At 47.8% G+C, this 27,110-nt stretch overlaps 1 protein-coding gene across 8 annotated transcripts in view; it reads right to left on the reverse strand.

Annotated features, from left to right (window-relative positions):
• EVA1A (eva-1 homolog A, regulator of programmed cell death) overlaps positions 1 to 20,495 on the reverse strand; it is a 56,999-nt gene extending 36,504 nt beyond the window's left edge. The window contains exons 1-2 of one of the 8 annotated variants that reach the window (XM_087863615.1): positions 20,238 to 20,495; positions 17,780 to 18,136 (exon numbers count right to left, since the gene is read on the reverse strand). Coding sequence is in view for 3 of the 8 variants with exons in the window: in XM_045788380.2 (XP_045644336.1) it covers positions 10,577 to 10,810; positions 10,963 to 11,077 (349 nt within the window). In the remaining 5 variants the exon portion in view is untranslated. Of the gene's footprint in view, positions 1 to 10,576; positions 10,811 to 10,962; positions 13,771 to 17,779; positions 20,043 to 20,237 lie in introns of those variants that run through there. The other 7 variants (XM_087863613.1, XM_087863612.1, XM_045788380.2 and 4 more) reach the window with 7 other exon arrangements.
• Between the last annotated feature and the right edge of the window lie 6,615 nt (positions 20,496 to 27,110).

Here is a 27,110-nt window from a genome sequence, read left to right on the forward strand (position 1 = left end):
GCCCCTTCCCATATCAGTAAATTCAGATTCTGGCAATTGGAAGAAAGCCATATGTAGAATTATATTACTGAGTCCATGTTTGCACTGAACTATATGCTATCCTGGCCATACCCTCCTGAAGGACATCCTCTACTCCTTGTCTATTGAGGAAAGATGGGCAAGACTCTGGGAGCTTTTTCCCTCTGTCTCTAAGGAGTGTCCTGTCTGTTCATCATACCCATACCCAGCCAAAGGGTGAGACCCGGGTGGGACAGGATGGGGAGGGGGTTAGGCTGGAATGATCCTTCCCTGGATCACTCACACCATGTCCTCTAGTACCAAGGGAACCTTCAAGGTTGAAATGTGACTCTTGAAAGACATCCTGTTCACTTTTCTTGAAATCCAAAGCTCAAGATCAAGCAAATAATTCAGCTGAGCTTCTTGCTTCATGTGGGGAAAAAAATATCCCAAGGCCATTTCCTGTGTGGCCTTTCTGATTCTGGACAGTGTCTCTCTGAAAGCCCCATCCATAAAGGCCTTCTGTGAAGGTAAGTGCATTTCTCTGAGATGTATCCAAGAAGAGCAAAGACGCCATTTCAACCAAGGCAAATTTATGAAGTTGGCAGCTGAACCCTAATTCTAGCCTTGAGCCTCTGGGATGTCAGCACTGTGAACTAAGGCAGAGCTGAATTTCTTGTTTCCATCAAGCTTTTAACCTCTGTGGCATCTACCTCTGGTCTGAACAACAAAAAAATCCTGTGTATTAAAACACAGAGATTGTCTTTGGCTCTAGATAAATGTTATCTTCTCAGGGCCTGTTGGACCTGTGTCCTTTAAGCCTGGTAACAAAGCATTTATAAGGAGATGTCAGTCTTGTCCATTACTAAGAACTTCAATGGCAGTAGCCAAATCATCTAGGGTCATTCTAAGTGTAGGGTTGTCACCCCAGCAAATCACCTTATAATGTGTCTTCCAATTCCTATAAGACCCAAGCAACTGTCTCCTTCTGCAGATTCACCTTCATCCACAGTCTCCTTTCCCAGCACGTGTGGGGATGGAGAGGGGCACCAGCTTTGAAATGGCCAAGAGACAGGCAATGTGGAGCCCCAGCACACTGTGCTCTCTCAGAATATTTCAAAGACAAATTCAGTAGATGATGTATTCATGTGAATCCGATATGATCTGGACTTAACCACACATGATGACTCACACTGGGCACTGTGAAAAACATTTTCTCTACTCCCCCTAACAAAAGCTAAAGATCTGAAACACCTATCAGGAGCTTCTTCAGTGATATCCAACCATCCACATAGAAGCTGTCCAGAACATGGGGAGAAATAGTAAAAATCTGTGTGGAAAAGAAAAATAACATAGAGATACTTCTCCCAGTGTGATTAGTGCATTAGTGGCCACTCTGTGGGGCCCACTCTGGCTCCATCCCTCCCCTTGTATATAGTAACAGGTCTCTCCATCTCTGAAACACTCCCTCTATCCAAAACCTCTCTCCTGTTACTTCCAAAGCCAAGCTTCTGAAAAGAATTGCCTATACTTGGTATCACCACCTCCTCACCTCACATTTGTTCCCTAAGCCACCTCATCTTTCAAACTCCCCTCACCAAGTCACCAATAGCTCCCTAATTCCCAAATCCAAGGATATCCCACTTCTTTTCTTAGTGGATTTCCACATCATTTGATGTTATTGATTCCTCCCTCCTGGACACTGTCCTTTTTCACATGGCAGTCTCCCATCTCCTCCTGCCTCTCTTCCCATCCCCTCCCTGTCACTTTCACTAGGTCCTCCCTTTTCCCTCCCTTGGAGGCCACCCACTCTGGGAGGCAGTCTGGTACAGACAGAGAGCACAGGCCGAGATATGACTGCCTGGGCTGATATCCCAGGTCTATTACTTACTGCTGTATGACCTTGGGCAAGTAACTTACTGTCCCTGTGCCTCCATTTATTATTTATAAAGCAGGTACAACCATAGTCTTCCCTGGCAATGGTTGTTGAGGGGATTAAGGCACATAAAGTACTTAGAACACACAGTATAGACTCATAAGCATTAGCCATTGTAATTCCCTTTCTCATGCTCTCTCTCTCCTTGGGCAACTGAGCCATACCATGACTTAATTACCTCTTGTTAAAAGTTTGCCCTTCGCCTGGATGGCACAGCGGTTAAGCATCTGCCTTCGGCTCAGGGCGTGATCCCGGCATTATGAGATCAAGCCCCACATCAGGCTCCTCTGCTATGAGCCTGCTTCTCCCTCTCCCACTCCCCCTGCTTGTGTTCCCTCTCTCGCTGGCTGTCTCTATCTCTGTCAAATAAATAAAATCTTTAAAAAAAAAAAAAGTTTGCCCTTGAACCTCCTTTAAGACTTCTCTCCTGAATGTCAAACCTACAAACCATGTGCCCACTAGACAAGTCTCCCTGGCCATCCCTAAGGTGCTTCAAGTTCAGTTTGTCTGAAACTGAGCTCATCATCTTTTCCTGAAAATGCTGCTCCTCCCATCCCCCATCTACCTCCTCCTCCTCCGCCCCCCTCCTCCCTGACTTCCTCCTCTTCTTCCCCCCTCCTCCTCCTCACCATTAAGTCTCCTAATGAATAGCCCCACTATCTTTCCTCTTGGTTGTCTAGGCCAAAATCCCAGAGTCATTCTAGACTCCCGCCCTTCCCTTACTCCCCCGCGCAATCAGTCACCAAACTCTGTCAAATTTATTGCCAAAGTATTTCTTGAGCCTGTGCCCAATTCCCCACCCTTATGGCCAATGTCCTTAGAGCCTCATTATTTCTCACCTGGATGACAATAAATAACAATACTGCTAAAAATAATTTTCACCACTATTATCGCCTACTGATTATGGATCAGTCACGGTAGTAGACACTTGACATACTTTATCTACTTAATTCTGAACACCACCCATCCGTGAGGGAGGAATTGGGAGTCCCTGTCTTCAGATAAGAAGATGGAGGCTCAGAGAGGTTTAATAAATGGGCTGTTACACAAAGACGCAAAGATGTGGGGCGGCGATGCAGACGGAGGTCTGTCTGACTCCAAATCCTGGGCTTTTCCCATCCTTAAAACTACAATGGTGACCTAACTGGTCTTCCTGCCGCCTATCTTATTCCTCTCCAATATCTGCTCTACTGCCAGAGAGGTCTATTTTTACAATGAAACTCGGACCCAGTCTCTCCTCTGTGTGAAATCCTATAGTAGCTCCCCAGTGCATACAGAATAAAATCCAAATTCTTCAGCAAGACTCTTCCTGATGTGGTCCCTTTGCCCATTTACAGATCTGCCTCCCGCCCTTCCATCCACCCTCGCTCTCTGGCTTTCTTGGAGCACACCCTGCCTGTTCACCTGGCTGGGCGGTACTTCTTCCTGGTCCCTCTATGATGTCCCCTTCTCTTCTCACTTCTTCCTGGTCCCTCTATGATGTCCCCTTCTCTCCATCTCAGCCTCCTGGATGCATGTCCTCTTGGACTCACCTGTTATCCAAGCTGAGTGTAGGTGCCCCTCCTCTGGATGCCTACCACACTCAGTGAGTGCGTCTAGCTCAGAAGTTTAAAGTGGCGCAACAGTCATTGATGGAGCACCTACTGTTTGCCAGAGCTCAGGGTAGCCTCCAGTGATTTGGGACTCAACAAGACATATGCCTTGCATTCAGAGAACTTGCTTTAATGAGAGAGATGGATAGCAAAATGCCGGGATCCTATCTCTGAGTGTCCTGTGTCCACGCTGGACTGCTGGAGTTCTTGAGCAAAAAGAGTACCTTGTTCTTCTCTGTGTCCCCAGGGCCAAGCACTGTGCCTGGTGCAGAGGGTGTCAGCAAACACTGACAGCCTCAGCTGAGCAGACACAAAGCCACGAAGCTGTCTCTGTGGGCATGCAAGCCTACATCCTCAGGGACACCCTTCACTTTCATGGGCGTCTTTTCCAGACTCTAAATGTCCAAGTCACTGTTTTCCCTATTTCTGCAACATCCTCACAGTGCACCCTTCAACATGGAGCAGGGTCTAATGCTGGAGAATTTCCAGACCAACCGTCCCTGCCCCACATAACTGACCCACTGAGAGAGGAGGGAACCAGGTCCACACAGCAGAAAAGTGTCAGTGCTGACTCCCCTTCCGATGCTCATTCTGCCCACCCACAGGTTCACCATCTCATCTCACCGAAGCAAGGAAGGGAGCAGCTGTCAGAGGGCGCTCACCCAAGTGGCACGAGGATAGGAGCTTCTGGAAAATAATGCACGTGTCTTCCAGTAAGAGACCCTTCCTACCCTTTCCCATGGACTGCCGTGGCCTGTGCTGTCCCAAAAAGGTGAGCAAATAAAAGGACACATCAGCTGTGTTTGTGGAGGTGCCTGGGAGAAAACAGCTTTAGGCAGCCCTTTTGATCAGGGGTCCCTGTGCAGAAACAAGATCCCTGACATCTGGTTCCCTGCAGCTACTGACCGTCAGAATGACACAGACAGGAGGGCACAGGGCAAAGGGGAGAGGCTTACGTTACAGCAGGTGTTTTGTAAAAAGCCTTCTTTCCCACACAAGTTTATGGTTACTTCTCTGCTGAGCAGCATTTCCGCCTCCTCTCACCTTAGAGGACAAAGTGCAAGCTGCCCGGATGATCAAAGACGAGGCGAGAGGAGGAGGACAGAGGTGCTGAGCCCCAGAACAGAGAGCTCACAACTGCTTCAAACTCCCAACAAGGCAAGGCCTCAGACACCAGGCAGGAGAGAGGAAAGGGGGGAAAATCAGGAAGTCATAGCCATTTCCACCCCCAACGCACCCCCCACAACCCACATACCTGGACTTGCCTTCTTGCAAACTGTATTTCCTAAAAGCATCTTCGATGATCATCTGACTGGCCCAAAACTGTCTGGGGGCAGTGGCGAAGGGCTCGGAGTCTGGGGGCCTGATCGGATCCCAGGTCTGCCTGTCAGTGGTGGGTGGGATCCTGATTCCTCCTCCAGCACCCACCTCAGAAGGTGGGTGTGAGGAGCACTGCTGCGAAGGCAAGTCAAGTCCTTAAGGCGGTTCCGGCACCTACCCTGGGGGCCACTATCATCATCGCCTACTAGCCACTTGCCCTGGAGGGATGCTGCTCCTCAGAAGGGCCCACCCCTCCGTCTGGCACCTTCCCCTGAGCCCGTGATGGAGCCTGCCTCTGCCCTAGGTCTCCTGTGTCACGGCACTAGCACACTGCGCCGTTGCTGGGTTTCTTGTCTGTCTCTCCATTCAGGCATGAGCATCTTGCGGGTCGGGAGGGGACTTGCATGCTAGGACATTCATTCACTCGTTTCTCACTTACTAAGTGCCTCCTACGTGCCAGGGGGTCACTGAGTGGTGAGTAAATGAGGGAAATCTTAGGATGACCTACAGAAACACCTATATCCATGGTCCAGTCAGCAAGCATATGTACCCATCACCTGTGGTGAGCCTTCTGCAAAAGGCTTTGGCATCAAAAACCACTGCAAGTGTGAAGACAGTTCCCCCCAGGACGTGGCAGCCCAGGTGGTTGATTTACAAGGCCACGTGCTAGATTTTATATAAAACAGAGCTGATCAACAAACCCCCACCACCTCTCTCTCTCCTTTCCTCCTCCCTCCCTCTCTAAGTCCAGAGCAATGTAGTGATTGTTTCAGACTTTTGGATGCTCTAAAGGTAACGTTCAAAAGCCCAGACACAGGAGGGGCCCTCCACACAGTTCATCAGCCAGGGCTTTGAAAAGAAAACAAAACAACCCACAACTTTGCAGGTTTGTTTGTGACTGCGGTTTCTTCCCTTACTGGAGACAGTGTCCCTCCCACGGCCCCCGGGCTCTGGTCCCATTGCCCTGGAGGAAACAGGCCAGTAGAGACAGGAGGGAGAGCTGTCATTCAAAGAGCTCAGTATACCTGAGCTCAAAATGCCCACTCCATTGTCTCCCAACAAACAGGAAGAGACTCCTGGATGCTGAAAAGTTAGTCACACCCCCTGCCCAAGGCACCAGCACCCATTTTCACATATCTTGGCCTCTGTGAGGCCCTTCCCTGGTTTTGTACCATGTACATGCAGTTTCCTGTCTGTCACACCCATGCTCACTAGTCCCCCCAAACCCAGCAAGCTCCTACTTCTCCATTAAGACCCAACTCCAATATCCTCTTCTCTCTGAAACCCCTCCTGACTCCATATTGGCTGTTGCCTTTCGGCCCCCAATTCTCTGCTCTTATGTCTTCTGCACTTGACACACTCTTCATGTGTCCCTCACACATCATGGACTATGACCATGATGATAAGGAACATGTCCCCTTTGTGTTTGTGTCCCTGGCGGCCAGCACCAGCCACTCACCCCACGTGTAGTCCAAACCCACCCTGACACTTAAGATCCCATGTAGTTTAGTCTAAACCAAATGCCCCTTATAGCACCAAACAGATTTTCACCTAGAGGCCAACAGTGGAGGTAGATTTCACAGGGAACACAGCCCAAGACCTAAACAGGGGGAGGTATCTTTTCCTAGAACCAGACACCCAAGCAAGAGCCAGCTTCCTGAAGAATCTGCCTGCTGGTCAGTAAGGAGGTGCTGCTCACGATGGCAGGCAGGCTGTGATGTTCTGCACCTCAGTGAAAATGCAGGTGGTGCCCCCAAAATCCTGGGTCTGACTTACTGCCATCATTAGCACCCAGGGGACTCTGTTTCTCAGATCAGCCAGCTGGTGACCCAAGAGAGGGGCTAATGTCAGGAGGCAGTAAGAGTGTGGTGTCTGAAGGAGGGAAGACGGTGCTACAGGGGATCTGAGTGGTCTCTAACGTGTTGATGGACAGGGAGGTTCTCACCCTGCTCCATTCTCAAAAGCAACCTTATTAGAGTATTTCTGTGACCCCTAACAAAATGCAAGGCCTTGCACATACCAGGTAACCTCATCCCGCTGAAGTTTGGGGGACAACCTGCCAAAACAAGCAAACTCAGGGGGACCAGAGCTGTGTGGGTCAGCTGTGGAAGAAGCCAGAATACACAAACATGCAGGTACTTGTACAAGGCCATCTGGCCTATCGAACAAGTGGCCAAGGGAACAGCAAGGAAGGGGCTCAGCTTTCAAAGGCAGTGCTGCATTCAGGGAGATAAAAGATTCCAAGTTGGTGAAGCAATCACCTGTAAACTTGGTATCTAGTATCACACACAACTCAAATAGGAGGTCAGTGACCAGTTCCAAACCTGGTTCTCCAAAACCCCATATGGGTCATTAAATTCTCTTAGCAGGTTTTACCTTCACTATATAAATGGTCCATATAACACTTGCAGAGAAAGCATACTCTGCATCTGATCAAGATAAGGTGGGAGACCCAGCTGGTGCCATTCACCCACACATCACACATTCATTGATGGATGTCACCAATACTTATGCGCTAGGTGCACACTGCAAGGGGCACGGGCTTGGAAAGGACAAAGCTGGAGTCAGACAGTTCCTGACCCCAAGTCAGCATCTCTCTCCCCCAGGCAGGGGTACTGACTCCATGCCCTCCTTCCCAAAGACTTAGTGCTGTTCTTTTTTTTTTAAGATATTATTTATTTATCTGACAGACAGAGACAGCCAGCGAGAGAGGGAACACAAGCAAGGGGCATGTGAGAGGGAGAAGCAGGCTTCCCACAGAGCAGGGAGCCCAATGCGGGGCTTGATCCCAGCACCCTGGGATCATGACCTGAGCCGAAGGCAGACGCTTAATGGCTGAGCCACCCAGGCGCCCCCTTAGTGCTGTTCTGACCCTAACCTACAGCACACTTAAGGCTCCATTTAGCATCAGGTTCACTGGTACTGACCTGGCGCTGTGACGGAGGACTGACCCCAATGTGCTGTCCCTCTGAGTCTGGGCTCTGGGCAAGGAGGAGAGGAAAAGAACAGGAGCCATGAAAATCATGGCACAGTCTTAGATCACAGGGGTGGTGAGGTAGGAAATCCGATGGACTTCGGCTCTTATCAATGCACACCACAAACTTCAGCTCCTGTTTACTGAGAGCTTACTCTATACAGTCCAGATGTCAGTATGAATCCTGGCCCTACCACGCATTAGCTGTGTGACTTTGCGCAAACCACTTAGCCGCTCTCTGCCTCTGTTTCTTTGTTGAGAAAACAGGGAAATACCAGTTCAAACTTTAAAGGTTCATTGTGAAGATTAAATGAGTAAAAACATAAAATGCTAAACTTGAACCCTGTCCTGGCATGGAGTGGCAGTCAGTATTATCCCATTAGTTCGCTACACCAGTCTGCAGGGAGGACAGATGATTTCTTCCTATTTTACCAAAAAGGCTTTGAGAGACTGAATCAGCTTGCTCAACGTCACAGAGTTAATAAGTGGCAGAGCTGGGATTTGAACACATGCAGCCTGGCTCCAAAGCCCACAAGCTTAACCACCACGATGAGTCCAGCATTGTGCTAGGTTCGAGGTACCCAGAGACCAGTGTGAGGATGAGCAAGGGATCCCCCTGCAATCACCACCATAGGGAAGAGATATTGGAAGAAAAAGGCAGAGGAGGGCCCGAGCTGGGGCAGCAGGGAGCAACAGAATTGCTGCGAGAACTGAAGAGTGCTTCACTCTCACTCTGCAGGGAACTGGAGATCTAGTCTCAAAGAACGATGGGGAATTTGTGAAGGAGGAGGAAGGGCATTCCAAAAAGTCAGGACCTAGAATACCAAAAGAGTAAGTTGGATGGTATGACAGGCATCTCAAGATGTGAACTAAGGCGAGGCTGGGAAGGTAAGGTGAGGCCCTACCATGAACAGCCACATCCAACATCGGAGGTAGGATGTTACCCTGCAAGACGGCAATGCTCAAACCTGAGTGTGCGCAGGATCTAGCTTTGGGGCTTGTAAAACATACACAGCTTCCCATCCCTTCTGTCAGCCCCAGGGAGCCAACGACGGTATTAAGACAATCCAGTCGCATGGCCTGCTGTGGTTTGAACAGAAGAATTCTGGCACTGGACTGAGAGATTTGGAGACAGAGGCTGGTATAATCGGCCAAACTGGAGCAGATAAGAGGATGAGAGCTGGGAATAACAGCACCCGTCATGAACTGATACATTATGCCAGGGTTTCTGCATCGCAGCACTACTGCCATGTGGGGCTGCATAATTCTTTGCTGTGGGGGGCCGTCCCGTGCACTATAGGCTGAATAGCAGCATCCCTGGCCCCTGCCTACCAGATGAACAGCATCCTCCCCCCTTACATGGTGACAGCCAAAAATGTTTCCAGACATTACCAGATGTCACTTGGGAGGCAAAAATGGAAATCCCAGTTGAGAACAACTGCTTTAAATCCTCCCATCCCTACTTTACAGATGAGGACCTCCAGCCGCAGAAGGAAAGGTACAGGCCTCAGCCAGATGCACATGCTGGTGGTCCGGCTCCAGGGCCTGGGCTTTTAGCCATTGAGCTGAACTGCCTGTTCCGAAAAAAGCTCAGGCCGGCCTTCTGGGGCAGAATTATATATATTTTTGAGAGACTGGATGATGAGAAAAGAATGAAAGCATGAGGTTCAAAGGTGAAATGTCAGGGCTTGCCACTGAACTGTGAAGATAGCAAGTAGTAAATAAATCGTTTGGATTTGAATAGAATCAAGATACATTTGCTCAAAAAAGAAAAAAGCCTGATTCTCCGTGGTATGAGCCAGTGGGAGATGATGGGTTCCTGCTCACTCTGGATCCAGGAACCCTCTATAGGGCTGGACATGGGATGTGTGGTATAAACCAGCTGGTACCCAGATCCTGGCTAGGCCCCTTCCCAGCTGTGTGGCCCTGGACACCTGACTTAACCTCTCTGCCTCTCATTTTGCCCGTTTGTAAAACAGGGGGAGGAGTCCCTACTCAGAGGCTTGATGTGAGAACTCAGGCAGTTATTAAGAGCAAAATGGGAAGCTAGCACGTGTGGTTGGCCCGCCTCTCCCTCAGAGAGCCATTCTCATTACCTCCCCGCCTCACTCGTGCCAGGGATCCTTCTAATCCTGGGGAACCAGGACAGAGCGGCAAGGAGCTGACTGCGCCCCTCTCCACCAGCAAAGCGTCCCACTGAGGCTTTAGGGGGCGCCAACAGCCTTTCCACTCCCCCAATGCGCTCTGATTTCGGGGTCCTGGGGGTCGCCAAAAGCGCACGGCGAGCTGGGTGCCTCCGAAAGGAGCGAGATCCGTAAGTTCAACGCGCGCCACAGAAATTTCGGGTAGGTCCGCACCCGGCAGGCCCGGGGTCAAAGGCAGTCACTGCCGCGGGCCGGCCCGCTCAGCCCAGGCTCCCGAGGCGGAGGAGGAGAGAAGCGCCGAGATTTGGGCAGGACCCGCTCTCCCAAGCCAGGCTGCAGAGGCAGAGAACTAAGTTTGCGGATCGAGAAAAAGAAGCTGGGGGCGGGGGAAGCAACTGGAAAATAGGAAGAGGCAAAAAAGAAAGCGCTGGGAAGCAGAGTTCCCTGGAGGACCCAGCCTACAACACCTGGGCAGGGGGTCAGGAACAAAGCAGCGGCATCAGGTCAGAAGTGCTCTGGGCGTTTCCGAAGAGAGGGCGCTCGGGGGAGGCCCAGGTCGGCTAGGGATGCCCGGCGCCCCTGCGCCCAGGGCGCGCTCTCGGGCGCCGCTTACCTTCGCCGGGGCCGCCGGCGCGCACTTCCGGGGGCTGCGCTCGGGGCGCGCCGGGCCGAGCCGGGGCACCCGGAGCCGATCGCCGAGGGGAGGAAGCGGCAAAGCCGCGCCCGGGACTTGGGCCGGCACTGACGCCTCGGAGAGAAATCCCAGTGGAAGAGCCGCCGGGGCTGGCGCGGGGCGCGGGGTCCTGGCTTCGGCGCTCACGGGAGGTCGCACCGAGCCCCGCAGACGCTGGAGGAGCCCGAGTCAGTGGGAGGAAAAGGTTGTCTCATTTCCTTCGGTCTCCCCCCTCCTCCACCCCCTCGACTCCGGACCTGCCCTCCCTCTCCCCCGCCCCCTTCCCCAAGCCCGCGGCCCATGTGGGCGCTGGAAAGACTCGAAACCTGAACGGCTGCGGCGTGCGGCGCCTCCCTCCACGCCAAGTTTGTTCACGCTCTCCAACTCCTGCCTGCCTCCGGGCGCTTCCAACCCTTTCCAGGGCCCCGGAAGATTCCCCATCGGCCGTCTCCACCCTGTCCCAGAGCTCTAGCCTTTTCCCGCTGCTGGGACGAGTCCAGAGTTGAAAGCAGATCTCCAAGCTCTTGCCAGCATCCATCCTCTCATTCCTGTCCCGTCGCCAGCTTTGAGCCCCTATTAAACCACCCAACCCAGACAGGATATAAGTACTTAACTCTGTTAAATTTGATCAACTTTTTTTCCCAGTGGGATGTTTAAAGCCTGATACATAATCTCGAAGGAATGTTCATTTTGATCAGGAGAGCAGCTCAGGTCTTTGTTTGGCCTTGCTCGTTCAGCGTTGAGGTTTTGTTTGTTAAATTCAACAACTATATATTGAGAGCCTGATAGGTGTTGAGCTGGGCGCTGGAAACACAGCAGTGAACCAGAAGGGCATGTTGTTGCTAGACAGTCGTTGTCGGTGATGAGTACAAGCACAGAGGAGGTCCAGGGCTGTGGTGGTCTCTTAAGAGAGAGATCAGGGACTGGAAGGGCGTTCTATGGAGTAGAAACAGCATGGGCAGAGGCAAGAAGGAACGAGAAAGCCCCATGAGGAGGCCGTCTGGCAGAGAACATGGCCAGAATGGGGAGCGGTGGTGGGGAAACAGGGAAGAGAATGTTGACTCAGTCCGTTAAGAAAAGATAGGAGCCGCAAAGAGCCAGTGGGGTGGAATTGACAGGACCTGGTGACAAGAGCAGCTGGGGGCAGATGAGGAGAGGATGAAGGAACGTAACTTCCAGACCTCAGGCTGGAATAACCAATGACCAGTGGATGAACAGAATCCAAGTTGCCTTCTGGTGCTGCTACCCAAGTGTGTTCCAGAGACTGGCTAGTATTAACATCAACTGGGAGCTTATTAGAAATAGGGACTTGCTGGTCCCACTTGACCTACCGAATCAGAATCTGCATTTTCACAAGATCTCCAAAGATTCAAATATGCACTAGAATTTTGGAAGCATTGCTCTTTAGACCACTGACCGTATCCTGGAATGACTGTATATTAGACTGTGAAGCCCCTCCTATGTATTAGAAACACCTAGGGAGCTTTAAAAACCAATATGAGGCCCCTGCTGCACCCCCACAGATGCTTATTTAATTGGTTTGGGGTAGGGCTCCAACATCAGTATTTTTGAAATGCTTTCTAGATGATCTAATACAGAGTTGAGAACCACTGTTCTAGACTTATTCGAGAGCTACTTCTTTTAACCTTGAAATGCACCTCTTCAGAGAGGAAAAGAATACCCATGTGTAAATGAAAACGTAAAGACTAGTTATCTCACTCTCATAAGAGGCGAGTAGTCTGCTGGAAAGGGCCTTTGTTTCCTAAACTTAATCAGAAAAGCAGAGTCTTGGGGCGCCTGGGTGGCACAGCGGTTAAGCGTCTGCGTTCAGCTCAGGGCGTGATCCCAGCATACTGGGATCGAGCCCCACATCAGGCTCCTCTGCTATGGGCCTGCTTCTTCCTCTCCAACTCCCCCTGCTTGTGTTCCCTCTCTCGCTGGCTATCTCTATCTCTGTCAAATAAAATTTAAAAAATCTTAAAAAAAAAAAAAGAAAAGCAGAGTCTAGCCTCAGATGGCCCCTAAATTACGCTCTGAACTTTGGCACGTACTCCCCTCTCAGGCTTCAGTCTCCTTATCTGTAAAATACACACCTGAGTAACTCCATATTCCACCCCCTGGCTTGCGAGGTGCCACGGTCAGAGCTTCTCCTAACTCTCCAGCTTTATCAGCAGGCAGATGGAAGGCGGTATTGACCGGTGGGTTGTCCTGGTTTTAACATTATGTACGGTGGCCCCGTGCACAGCCATGCATGAACACGAGGTATCCAAGGATTGTGTGCTGAGCACAGAGCCACACACATAATTGGTGTTCAATAAATATGTGCCAAATATACGAATAAATAATTAAGTACACTGATGCCAAGAGATGGCATAGACTTACCATACTCTGGCCCTAATGCCATTTGTCCCCCTAAACTGGAGGAAGGACATTTGGAAATGCTCTGACCCCATGAACCTAGCTTTGGACTTAAAACTACTGCTGTTAAGAACGGCTAACATAGGTTGACTACTTAGTGCACACAAGGCCTTGGTCTAAATACCCTGCTTGGGATCACCTCATTTCACTATAATGAAGAAGGTACTGTGGAGCCCCTGCACCCCAGCTGGTTTTCAGCACCACAGGTATAGAGGGATATCGAGGGATGAGAGCTGCCATCCAAGGCACCCCCCTGCCTCTGGTTGTGCAGCTCAATGTAGGAGGCTCCAGAGCCCTCTTGGGCATCTTCCGTGGGTCGTTCTCCAGAACATACGTCCTTGCATAGAGACCAGCTTTGAAGGAATCATTTTGGAGTGACTGCCCCAGGGTCCTACAGAAACAGATGCACCCAGAAGCTATGTCAGGCAGCCCATGGGCTATGGCCGAGCCTTGGAAATGGATTCTGGAAGCTGTGGGCTTTGTGGCCACACGTGGGCATCTGCATGTGCGTGCATTTTATGTGGACTAGCCTCTCAGTGGCCAGACCCTGTGCCTGGCCTTTTCACATGCATTTCTTTTCATCCTCACGGCATCTTGACAGATGAAGTGCTCCTGTTTTCTTCTTTTATAAATGAGAAGACTGAGGCATAATGAAGGGAAGCTCTTTTTGTCCCTACAGCTCCTCTACTGTCGCTGTCCCCATCCCCCACTGCCCCTGCCCCCCACCCTGCCCCTTCCAGGGAAAAGAGAGTCCTTACTTCAAGTCCCATTCATTGTATGGTTACATGGCATCAAAACTCTCTATGCCTCGTTTTCCCACCTGTAAAATAGTTGTCCGTGATTGTCTTCTTATTAAGGTCCCGTGTGTGTGGCTTGACACCCCTTAGCCTGAGAGGAGGTGAGGGGACATAACTTACAGATGAAGAGAAATTGAAAGTAACTGGGGCTATTTATCCCGAGCTGAGAAGATCCAGAACTTCACTAATAGCACAGCTATCATAAAAGAAGAGCTCTATTTTCCATCTCTAGGGGGACATAATGAAAGAAGAGCATCACAGCCGGGCACCCTGGTGGCTCAGTCAGTGAAGCGTCTGTTGGCTCAGATCATGATCCTGGGGTTCCGGGATCGAGCCCCGCATTGGGATTGCTTCTCCCTCTGCCCCTCACAGCACTCGTGCTCTCTCTCTCTCTCTCTCTTTCAAATCAATACATAAAATCTTTTAAAAAGAAGAAGAAGAGCATGACACAGCACAGCGTTTCAGACTTAAGATCAGACTCAAGGAAGGGGCTTCAAGCCCCAGTGCCAGGCCAGGGCAGACGCCTCATGGCTGCCTTGCAGAGCTGCTGCCCCTGGTCCCCGAGGGTCTGCTGGACTGGCCTGAAGGGTGGAGGTGGATGAGGACACAGGCAGGGTTGAGATTCAGAGGCCTAGCCAGGCAGGGGCGAGGCAGGAGGGAGTCCGTGTGCAAGGTACAGTGTGCAGCCCTAGCTCCAGCCAGGGGTGGGAGTTAGAGAAAGAAAAAGGTTTTCCCATCCCGGGAAACCAGGACCTGAAGTAACCACGGTGTGGTCCAGGCCCAAGGGCTATGAGCTGGGCTCCAGCCGCCTTGCTGATGTGGCTGCCAGCAGGCCTGGTCTTCCCTGCGGAGGATGCAGGGTCCCCACGGCGCTGGTGCTCACCACCCCACACACCGATGTTGTGGGCTACAGCACAACCAAGACAAGGTCCCTTCGGTCAGAGGAGAGGTGGTCATTTTAACCATCAGTGAGGGGGGGCCGTGGCATTCCTTCAGCAACATCGTGATGCCAGGATTGTGTAGGAGGGTCCCTATGTCTACGTCCTCGCTGAGCCCCATGAATTCGCTTCTGTTTGACCAGGCCCGCAGACACGTTCCTGCTGCGGCCACTTCCCAAACTCCCATCCATGTTTCTATGACAGCAATATGACCGTTTTACACAAAGTTCATTGTGACAAATTCTTACTACTGGTGTTGCCTCAAACAAAAATATGACCTCAGACTTTGATTATCCCAGTTTTATTGATAAGGAAACTAAGGCCCAACACCCAAAGGCAGACACCAAAATAAAGCCAAGCTACCAGCTGACCTAAGGTGAGACCTTCAGGCCCCTATGGTTCTACCCCAAAATGAGCTGCACTGAAGTATGTCCAGATATGTCCTCACCCCAAACCGATTGGCCCCAGGAAGCCCATTTATCAATGCAGTTCAGTTAACTGTCATTTCCTGGAGACTACCTGCCCTTCACAGGAAATTGTTCAGACACTGTAGACAACCTACACTTGACACTCAGTCCTCACTCGGAGAGTGTTTTAAAATAACAAGCTGGGCTTCAGACCAGACCAATTGAATCAGAATCTCTGGGGGTGGGACTTTTTTTTTTTCTTTTTAACTTCTACAGTTAATTAAAATATGCAGTCAGTTTCAAGAACCACTTCTGTAGGAAATGTGGAGACAAAATCTAGGTCCTAACAGAGGAGAGGTTTACAAAACAGTAAGGAGCTCAGTAGAGTAGTGGATGGTTTCTAAAAGTCATCAGGAAAAGAAAATATGGAAATCACTCCCTTGTCTGAAGCATGTTAAGACAATGCCAAACGGACAAAAATCCCTAGATTTATCTCCACCTCGAGTGAGTGAGGTCATCCCCACATGGTCAAGGGTAGGAAATCTGGTTCCATCCCAAGAAAGTACAAATGACTGAAGCCAGAGTCCTTGCCCCTTCTGCTACAGCACGGCTATTTACAAGAAGCCTTCAAAAGCCCAGCGCTTATGAATTCCAGAAGTAGTAAATGATCTCTGGGAGCATCGGAGCAAGGCAGTCATGTAAACCGAACAATGAAAGACAAAGGAAATTGCCTCATGGCCCAATGAGAGGCTAATGGATGTGCAGACAAGAGACACCAATGCGTCACCATTAATGATGTCACTGCGGGAAAATTGGGAGGCCGAGATTTTTTTTTTTAATTCTTTGCCCTATGGTCATTTCATATTTACTCATCTCACAAAAGTGAGCTTGAAAAGAAAATGTGTACTTGTTTAAAATGTTAGTTTGGAGAAGCAGGACAATTTCTCTTCCTTTCTTCCTTCCTTCCTTCCTTCCTTCCTTCCTTCCTTCCTTCCTTCCTTCCTTCCTTCCTTCCTTCCTTTCTTTCTTTCTTTCTTTCTTTCTTTCTTTCTTTCTTTCTTTCTTTTTCTTTTGAACTCAGAGTCTCGCTTTTGCCATTACGTTCCCTGGCGAAGTAATGGGATTTCTGTGAAGGCCCACGGACTGTCATTTAACCAGTTGGCCTTTGAATTCATTCATCCCATGACAGCCTGTGCGATGTAACCACTCCTTTGATAGTATTAGCTACTAACACCTCCCAGACACGGAAGGTCGGAGAATGCAGTACCGAACATGTATAGGCCAACCTTTCACCAACTTTGTACAAGGTCTAATGGAGACCTTTAATCACCAAATCAACCAATGTTGACGGTTATGTCCTCTCTGAAATTCTAGTTTCCAGATGTAGACAACCAAATTATAATATCCACGCTCCCAGGCTTCCTCTCCCTTTTCTCCAAGTGAAGTTTACCTGTACCCAGGAATGTGAGGGGATGCTGGGCACACCAGTTAGGGGTGTCAAATAAATTTTAATAGAACGAAATAACCCAGGGAATATAAGCCGTACAGATGAGTTCCGCCAGCGTGCTAATCACCTCCCCCACCTTTCTTAAAATATGTGCTCAAAAGCATGGTCTCTCTTCTGTTTCAAAGTGGAGGCTTATCTCTCATTGAATTATTTCCTCCCAGGCCCCAGTCAGAGAGTTGAAGTCTAAATGCTCTTGGCTCAACTGCTTATCTTACTCAGAGTACTGGAGGAGAAATCAAAATATTTCTCTAGCCAGTTGCTGCTGCCCAATACAGCCTTGCCTCTGATCAATGATGGGTCTTGAATCAAAACATACCCACCAGTTAAACTATAAACATAGCTTAGTATAAATTTTGCGTCTTTCTCCCCCCATCATTTCCCATAGGGAGATGCTCACGCACGGGCTGACACCTCCTTTCCTTTCTTCATCTCGGCCAACGGGGTTAAATAAACATGAACGGAACTTTAATAAATCATCCATACAAACACTCTCTCTCTAAGCAATAGGAAGCCCCTGTGAAAGTGAGAGGTTTCGATTATAAAAACGTGAAAAGATGGAACTATGAAGCATGCCTAATGAAATTGCTAATAGTTAATCTCTAAGAAAACGCAAGTTAGATCTTTTGGCCACAATATATATGACCCTAAAAAGTTATTTAGAAGATAAATATCTTTCTACTTTTCTATTGAAAATACCATGGACTCGTTATAAAAAGGAGACATCTTACTATAATTTTATTCTTGTGACTTATTAAAAAATTATACTTCAGATGTGACAAATAAAAAGTCACATTTTTAGAGGAATAGAAAACACTAGAGTTCCGAACAAAATATAAAATTTAAATTAAAGGGGCACCTGGGTGGCTCAGTCGGTTAAGCATCTGACTCTTTGTTTCGGCTCAGGTCATGGTCTCAGGGTCATGAAGTTGAGCCTGGCATCCGGCTCTGTGCTCAGCTCGGAGTCGACTTGAGTTTCTCTCTCCCTCTCCTTCTGCCTCTCCCGCTCATGTGCGCTCTCTTTCTCTCTCTCAAATAAGTAAATTTTTTAAAAATTTCAATGAAAGTACTCAACCTACCAGCATAACTAAACTGGACACTGAGTCCTCTTTTCAGTGCTCCCTTACGAGACCGCCTTCAGTGGTTCCAAATTCCTCCAAGACTTGTTTCCTGTAACTGAAAGGTGTGAGCTTGAGAAATTCAGAGACAAATTAGAGTGAGTTGGTCTGCAAGATAAATGGGCAAATACAGGACAGACGACAAAACGTACCCAACTATTCATTTCCCCTAAAAGAGTGCACTAGCCAGATGGATGGTTGAGGGGGCCCCAAACTTCTGCACAGCCCACAGCACGTCCATTTTATCCATTCTCTGGTCATAAATTTCATGGTAGCAGGTTCTGGAACATGGTGTCCTTATGCACGGGTGTGCTAGATCTAATCGAACAAAAGGGATGGCAGTTGTTCATTACCCCAGTGCTTAAATCAGAGTGATTTCCATTATTAACTGGTATCTGCCACCAGCGACCCATTAGCCCTCCATGACTGGGCACAGCAGATGGAGTTTGGGATCTACTTCGGGTGTGAACAGGAGTCTAAGATTATGGTCCTAACAGAAGAAGAGATAATAAATGAAAGGCTTGATTCATTTGCTTCACTTGAAAGTCCACACCTAGCATTCTTTAAATTAGCGAGTTTGATTAATGTTATTTACCATACGATCCATTTGCTTTATTTTTAATGGTTTACTGCACTTCTCAGAAGCACTGTGACGAGATGTGCAGGGTGACAGAGCTTCCACACAGATGTGTGACCTCAACCCCCTGGGCACATGGGAAGTTTGGTCAGGTCAGGGGTCTTCGCTTGCCAGAACTTTCTTCCTCACGCAACTTCCTCTTCCCTTGTTTTTGATCTTCCCACTGCCTCCTTCCCTTCAACCCTGAACATGCCTGAACTGCCCCGTCATTTAAACAAATTATTATTAGATAAGCCTTCTACCTTATGTACCCATGCATTGATACTTTTCCATATGTTTCTTTTCATAACCGAATGTCTCAATCAAAGGGGTGTGTTTACTATCATTACTTTCCTAACCTCCATTCAGTCCTCAACTCACTGACATCTGGTCTGTCCCCAGCCCTCCACTGAAACTGCCCTCACGCACGTCACCAATAGCCCCCAAATGTCGTACTCCAGGGGCTGCCCCTGAGCTGATGTTGCTGACCTTCCTGCAGGATTGCCCACTGTTGGCCCCTTCCATCGTCTGCACACTCTTCCCCTCTCACTTCCGTGCTTGTCCACCTCCTTTGCCCCCTCCTACCTTTGTGATCCTTCCTCCTTTGTGACCTTCCTTAGCTGTCTTTGCTTCATCACGAACTCATCTATCCTTGTCACTAAAATCCTTGCGCGGTCTCCCACCTCTTCCAGGATGAAGTCTAGATTGCTTAGGCTGGGATGCCAAGCCCTCCGGGGCGGCCCCTGCCTGCTTCTCCCACTCATCCAGTAACAACCTGTCATGCTTCCACCGTATCAGCCTCTTCACAGTCTCCCAAACATGTCATTGCTGTTTCACGCTTCTGTACCTTTGTACAAAATGTTCTCGACTCCACCCCCATCTTCCCCCGAGGAATTCCAGCTCATCTTTTAAGACTTAGAACAAAGGTGAGCCATTCTGAGAAGGCTTCCCTGCCCCCAGAGTGAGGCAGTGCTCCCGCCCAAGAACCTGCAGCATCGGGGCCACATCTCCATCGTGAGCTCTGCGCCGTTGCTGCACCGGAATCCCAGGCCTGCCAGCACAGTAGGTGCTCGTCCATCTGACTCCAGAGTCTGGCACAGTGCCTAGCACCTAGTAGGAGCTACTACATGATTAGGGTGCAAGAGACATCACACACTTCTTTTATTTCTTTACATTGAATTTGATTTACTCTGAGCTTCCTACTCTCTCCATGGGGATATGTAATCTCAGTTATTGGGGCATGCCACCTCCCCAGGGTCAGGGGAAGGTCCCTGGTAACTTAGACCATAAGGAGGATGCAAAGAGGGCCCTCCAGACTCGGTCTATACTCGTCCCCACATCTAGGTTTATCGCCCAAGCCTGCATGGAACCAGGAGGCAGGTTCTGTCTGTTGAGGCCTGGGCTTTGGAATTTTTTCCCACAGATGTTCTCAAGGCCACAGCCCTGAATGTCTAGTTATTTCTATACCCCCCTCACCCCTCCTGCCCCAAGCAGCACCCATCGTGGGTTCACACTTCATGAACACCCCAGTGATCCCATCTTTTGCTTCCTGTTCAGGGACTCCCTTAGCTTCCAGTTAGGTTGCACAGCCTCATAAACTCACAGCCACCCCTCCCCCCACCGTACTCCCCCCCACCGTATTCCCCCATCCTCCCACCCCCACGCCCAGCACAGAACAACACTGATTCCCCTCAAAGAACATAGCTAAACAAAAACTGGAATAAGCATGTCTTCTCCTATTGGAAAGTCTGTTTTCAAGGACAAGGGCCCCCCAAAACAAGGGCACACCCCGGGTCTTCCTACCTTCTTGAGGCAGAGGAGAGAAGAGTACAGCAAAAAGAACAATGTATAAAAGAATATCTCAATAAATTATTCTGCCACATAACCTTCAATGAATTTGTTTCATCGCTCAATTAAAAGCAGAATTGTCCATGAAAAACAGTAAGAATAAACTTGCTCTCCCAAAGAAAGACACCTCCACTGGGCAGCCCTCCTCATTCAGACGAAGCCTCCTGATTCCTTTCCCGGAGGGAGGCCTACAGTCTCTGGGATCCTCCCATCTGTGGCCCAGGACACCACTCACATGGCCAAGTTTATTGGAGCTGCTGACTTGGATTGCTGACGCGGGCATTTACAGCAGCTGCACTAACCCACTTTCTCTCATGGATGATTTTAATCTCTTTAATTTTTGCCCAGCCTGTGAGAAAACTGAAAGCATGGTTGGGAGGGGGCGGGAGATAGAAGTTGCAGGTCAGGAGCTGAGTGGTGGTTAAATCCTATGGGAGGAAGCAAATGCGTGTGTAATCCTTTCAGGAAAACTAGCATTACTGGCGAGGAGAATGCTGCCAATGTAACTTTGTTCCAAGAATAAATAGCACATTTTCCCTCAGTGTTTGCTTTTCTCTCTTTGATCCCCTGAAACCCTCTGGAAATGCGTGGCCAGCATTTTTTCTCCCCTCTGAGGCTGCGAGGCTGCGGAGAAGGAGCCCGAAGCACTCTCTCGAGATTCCTCAAGCAGAGGCAGAAGCAGGGGCTCCCAGGTACTGCTGGAGCGCGAGGCCGGTGGAAGCGGAGGGTCCAGGCATTTCAGTGACACTGAATCACCACAGATACGCTGCGGTGTTTCCAAACATATCACCATGATGTCCAGAAGCTGCTTAAAAGGGAATAATAACGGAGAGGGTCTAGGACCAAAGCCACTGGGAGCCGTGAGGGTTTGCAAACGGAGAGAACACGCAGAGCTGGTGTGGGTTAATGTTTAGCCTGGTAAATGCCTGCACGCAGAGAGGCTGATGAGAACATGCCCTTGCCGTGGGGATTTATGGTTCAAATGCTCTCAAAACCATAGTCCGTAGTTACATAGTTTCCCCCTCTTTTCCCAGATAGCTTCATTTTGAGGGAGTCGTAGGCAGGCCAATACCAATGAAAGCTGAAGGCAAGCCTTGGCGTCAAACAGACTTGCATTGGGTTCTGGTTCTCCCACTTCCTCGGTGTGAAGTGAGGTTAGTACTTGGGTTCCTCGTCTGTCGGATGGGAATGATAATGCTCACCTTACAGGCTAGTCAGGGAACACGGATGAAGTGATGCGTGTACACCTAGCACGCTTGACTCTAAGTGGTCAGTAAATGTCCGTTCCTTCCACCACTGTCTCCACACTGTGTATCATTCACATAAGACAATACTTACTAAGCACTGAATAATGGTAAGACTCGTACCAAGCTGACGAAGAAAACCACAAAGTAGAAAAACCCACTCACTGGGAAGCTATGAACAACATTAGTATTCACGTCTGGAAGTGTCAAGTAACAGGTACATGTGTTGTCATAAAACTGTACAGGAGACACTAATCAATGCCTGATCTTGACAGTCAGTTCTAAGGGTCCCCGAGAGCATAGAAGTGTCTGAGGGAAAGCTTTATGGAGAGGAATGGGCTTGCTCTGAACAGAGAGGAAAAGAACAACCAGAGATATTTTGGAAACGCTAATGCTCCTTAGGACTTACACTCCTTAGGATCCCCTTAGGGGAATTTTGGGAGATATTTGGAAAGGAAATTGGGAAATATGATGATGGCAAATTCTATGTCACTATTCCTAGGGAGAGGTAGACTTTTACTTCTCCTATTCTTGAATCTGGGCTGGTTCTGTGACTGATTAACAAATAGGATGTAGCAGAAACATGAGGTGCCAGTTTGGGACTTCACCTGTAAGAGAATCAGTAGCTTTTGCTTCCTGCTTCTTGGAACTTTTGCTCTTGAGACACTGTCTCTTAGAACCCAGACACCATGCTGTGAGAAGCCCAAGCCATCTGTAGAAGCCATGTGTAGGCTCTTTGATCAAAGCCCCAACAGAGCTCCCAGCCAACAGACAGTATGAAGACTAGCCATGTGAGCAAGCCATCTCGCATATTCCAACCCAGTCAAGCCCCCAGATGACTGCAGTTGATACCACATGGAGCAGAAGATCCACTCAAGTGATCCCAGTCAACCCACAGAATCGTGAGAGACAATAAAATGGTCCTTGCTGCTAGATACAAATTTGGAGCTGGTATGTTATATAACAATAGATCACTGAAAGAGGAAAGTACTTGTGGGAGGCCTTGACTGTCAAACACCAGAGTGTATATACTTCATTGTCATCATCATCATCATCATCATCATCATCAAAACTATTAGTAAATGATCACCATGTGCCAGACACTACATTATAAATTCTTAAAACAGTCTTAAAATGTAACCTGTTTTTAAATTTGTGTGTTAGGTACTATTATTCATATTTAAAAGTCAAACAAATGAAAATTTAGAAAGCTTTAGAAATTTGCTCAAGATTATACAGCCATCAAATAGTAAAGATGGGACTCAACCAGTCCGGTCTGTCCACCCTCAAACCTGCCATCTTCTTGCTGCAGGAAGAATAGGCAATTGGCATGCTGCTAATCTGGGGCGATACAAACGACACTTCGAGCTGGAAACTGGCAACCAGTTTGAAAAACACAAGCCGAGACGCCTAGCAGGATCCGTCAATACAGCATGCAGCTCTTGGTCTCAGGGTTGTGAGTTCAAGCCCCACGTTGGGCATGGAGCCTACTTAAAACACACACACACACACACACACACACACACACAAGCTGCGTGGGCTGGTCAAAATCCAGGCCAAAAAATGGCCGTGAGTCTAACTCCATTATTCAGTGACTGCATAGGCACAAAAGACAATTTAGGAAGCACACGACTGAAAAGTTTTTAAATAAGGGCTTGGTCAGGAAAATAGAAGCTATTTGTATAAGTTACCTCTTTCTGCATAATCACCCCCCCAAAAAAAACCTTAGTGGCTTATAATAACAATAACCATTTATTATTTGTCACAGTTCCCAAGGGCCAGGAATTTGGAAGTGGCTCAACTGGGAAATACTAGCTTGGGGTCTCTTAGGAGGCTGACTGGGGTTTAAGTCATCTGAAGACTCACCTGGAACTGGAGGATCTACCCCCAGGCGGCTCACTCGCACGGTGGGCAGATTGCTCCTGGTTGCTGGTAGGGCGGCTCAGTTCCTCATCAGACAGTCCTTTCCAGACGGCTGTTTGAGTGTCCTTATGACTTGAATACTGGCTTTCCCCAGAGCAAGTCTTCCAGAAGACCAAGGCAGAAGCCACAACGCCTTTTATGGCCTGGTCTCAGAAGTCACACACCATCCCTCCCACCTGACTGCACGGGTCACACAGAGCCATCCCTGATTCAGGCTGGCAAGGACTCCACCAACATGAATACCAGGAGAACGCAATCACTGGGGCTGTCTCCAGGGCTGGCTACGACATTCCTTGATCTAATCTAAGTACTAAAGACTTTAAAACAGGACATTTGAGGCCTTCCCATCTGTTCGCAGGACAAGGGAGCAAAGGTCAAGGAGGCTATTTTTCAATGATCTCAGCCTGCATCACCATCATGAGAGGGTCTGAAGAGCTTACTTGGAAACTGCTACAAATATCAGAAACCTTTGAGAAATTCCTACCGTCCAGCTTGGCCAGCAACTCTGAAGCAAGAGATTCTCTAGAGGCTACTGTCGGCTATTTCAGCTGACTACTGTCTCCAGGAGGTTCGTTCATGGGGGAATACCCTGCAGCTACTGAGAACCCCACGCCTGCCTCCAGTGAGCATGGCCGCCCCCACTCCTCTGCCTTCCAGTCTCATGCCAATGCCTTTCATTGACTGACACTGCCCTGGGATCAGAGAGAGAAGGCAACTCTGGGGAATGTCATTTCTGGCCTCTCCTTCATGATGCAGGCAATCTGTGGGTGAGAGCAGGTGATAGTGACACTGAGTTGACCACAGATAGTCTTCTGGAAACTTTGGGGAGGGGGGCTTCTGTCAATGAAACATGCATAATAGTATGCATTTTGGCTTGAGATTCTCCCTTCTCCTTCAAAGACAGTAAAAACAGTTTAAAAAATTTTTTTAAGTAAGCTAAGGTATGCTCACAAACAATGTAAACATTTCCATGAATGAGAGAGCAATGAACAGGGGCTGAAGCCCTAAACCTCTGGATTCGGAAATGGACAGAGAAGGTTAGAATTCTACCCCTTTAGGGATGTTAAGGATTGAATGTATCCCCTCAAAATTCATATGTTAGGACCCTAATCCCCACGTGATAGGATTAGGCATGGACTCTTTGAGAGGCGATTAGGTTTAGCTGAGGCCATGAAGGCGGAGTTCCCATAATGGGATTAGTGCCCTTACAAGTAGAAGAAAAACCAGTGCTTGGTCTCTCCAGGAGCACACAAAGAGGTCACGTGAGCATACAATGAGCTGGCAGCCTTCCGAAGACAGAAAGCCAGGCTTCTCCAGGAGCAAAATCTGCCGGCACCTTGATCTTGGACTCCAGAACTCTGAGAAGTAAATGTCTGTTGTTTAGGCCACTACCCTATGGTGTTTTAACATCGCAGTCTGAGCTAAGACAAGGAATTTCAACTCCTGAAGGGTGATGGGAATTAAAAGTACCCCATGCCTGACAAGAGACCAGAGCTGGGCTCACCTCATGAACGAAGGCTACTGGAAGCTGAGACCACACTCAGGACTGTGGCTTGTTAAAGTGGCATGTCTATGGCCTTGTTCCAAGTGATTGTCACCCATCCACATCTTGAAGAAGAAAAAGGCCTTCCTTGTTTTATCTCCTCACTGAAATCCACAGCTTTCTTAGATTAGTTTCATCTTCTTAACTCCCGCAAATTATTTTATTAGATTTACCAATAAATTTTACTAGCTTTGCCTCATTTCTTACATCCCATGTCTTCAGTATGAATTTCCATGTCTTTTTGCTGAAGTACATCCTTTAGTAACTTTCTCCAAGGGTCTATGAAAGGTTAGTGCTCATACCTTTTAGTTTTCTGAAAATATCTTTATTTTCTCTCCTCTTGTGCAATAGCTTGACTGGGTATAGAATTCTAGGTCCACAGAAATATTCCTTCATAACTTTAAAAGTGTTACTGTCTTCTGGCATCTACTGCTACTAATGAAATGTCTTTTGTCAGTCTAACTGGGTTTTACTTTTCTATTAATTGGTAACAATTTCCCTTTACATCCTTAATATGTCTAGTTGTGAGTTTATTTCATCCTGCTCAGAACCCTGTCTGCTCTTACAGTCTTAATACTCATATTTTTCTATAGTTCTAACATTCTGTTACTATTGTGTCTAATATTGATTTTCTGCCATATGACGTTTCCTTTATTTTGTACTTCTTTATATCTTATTTCATTTGTGTTGGAACCTTTTTGCCTGCCTTCCGTGTCATCACATTCATATTTTTTATCTCTTTAGCTCTATAGCTTTCCATGATTTCTCCCATACTATACCCCAATTCATCAATTATCTCTGAAGAGTTCCCAGTCTAGAGCTTATTCTATGTATTGATCTGTATTTTAAATTTCAAAGAATGTACTGACATTTCCAGGATTTCTGAGTCTTTTTTTTCTATGTCAAGATTTTCTTATGTTCAGGATTCTCATCTAAATTGTTTTCATTTCACAATTCCTTGTTCTTCGTTGTGGATATTATTCTGTTCCTTAACTCTTTGGATATTGTATTCATTTATTTAATAACCTATATATAGGGCTAGCATATATTATTATAAGGTATCTATAACTTATAATGGAATGGTAGTTGAGTAAAAGTCAGCCTTCCAAAGGAAGACAGTAAGAGAGAAAGGAATTCAAATTTATTGTAATGTTTTACTTATTTTATTTGTTTTATTTTTTTAAAGATTTTATTTATTTATTTGACAGAGAGATAGAGAGAACCAGAGAGCACAAATTGGGGGGCGGGGAATGGCAGAGGGTAAGGGAGAAGCAGGCTAGGCTCCCCTGCTGAGCTAGGAGCCTGATACAGGGCTCAATCCCAGGATCCTGGGATCATGATTTGAGCTGAAAGCTGACACTTAACCAACTGAGCCACCCAGGCACCCTGTTTTACTTATTTTAAAAGGGTGAATTTGAAGGAAGAAGTCGATGATATCTGGTACAATATTTTTTATCAACTTAACCTATAAATTCTATGCAGTTCTAATCAAAATCTCAATAGGCATTTTCATTGAAATTTGTCCATTTCTAAACTGCATATGGAAAAACAAAAGCCAAGGTGTAGCCCAAATAATTCTGGAACAAAGAACTTACCTTAGAAGCTATATAGGCATACTGTAAAGTAAGACAGCAAGAGTAACAGCCCAGAGTTGGACAAACAGATCAATGGAATAGAATAAAGAGCCCAGAAATAGGCTCAGTATAAAGTAGATGTATAAAGTAGATGAAGCATTATAAATCACTGGGGGAAGGGTATTTAATAAATGGAACTGAGACAACTTAATTTCCATATGGAAATGTTCATAGCCATAACAACACCATTGAATCTCCATTTAACAGCATTCAAAAAATAAATTCCAGATTGATTGAAAAATCACAGTATCTGTATGACCTTTGAAAAAGAGAGAACTCCTGAACAAAATACAAAAAGCAAAAATCATAGAAGCCTGATTAATTTGATTAAGTCAAAACTAAAGCTTTAGTATAATAAAGTCCACTTTATTGAGAGGGACGAGCGTTCCTTCCTTGTATTCACAGAATAACATGAATGGATGATTAACATATGAAATACCAGTACAGGGAAAATGAAACAAAGTAACACTGAGCTTCCGTTTAA

This window comes from Ursus americanus, chromosome 7 (genome assembly GCF_024610735.1).
Source record: "Ursus americanus isolate L20-20 chromosome 7, mUrsAme1.1.p, whole genome shotgun sequence".
Taxonomy (NCBI): domain Eukaryota; kingdom Metazoa; phylum Chordata; class Mammalia; order Carnivora; family Ursidae; genus Ursus; species Ursus americanus.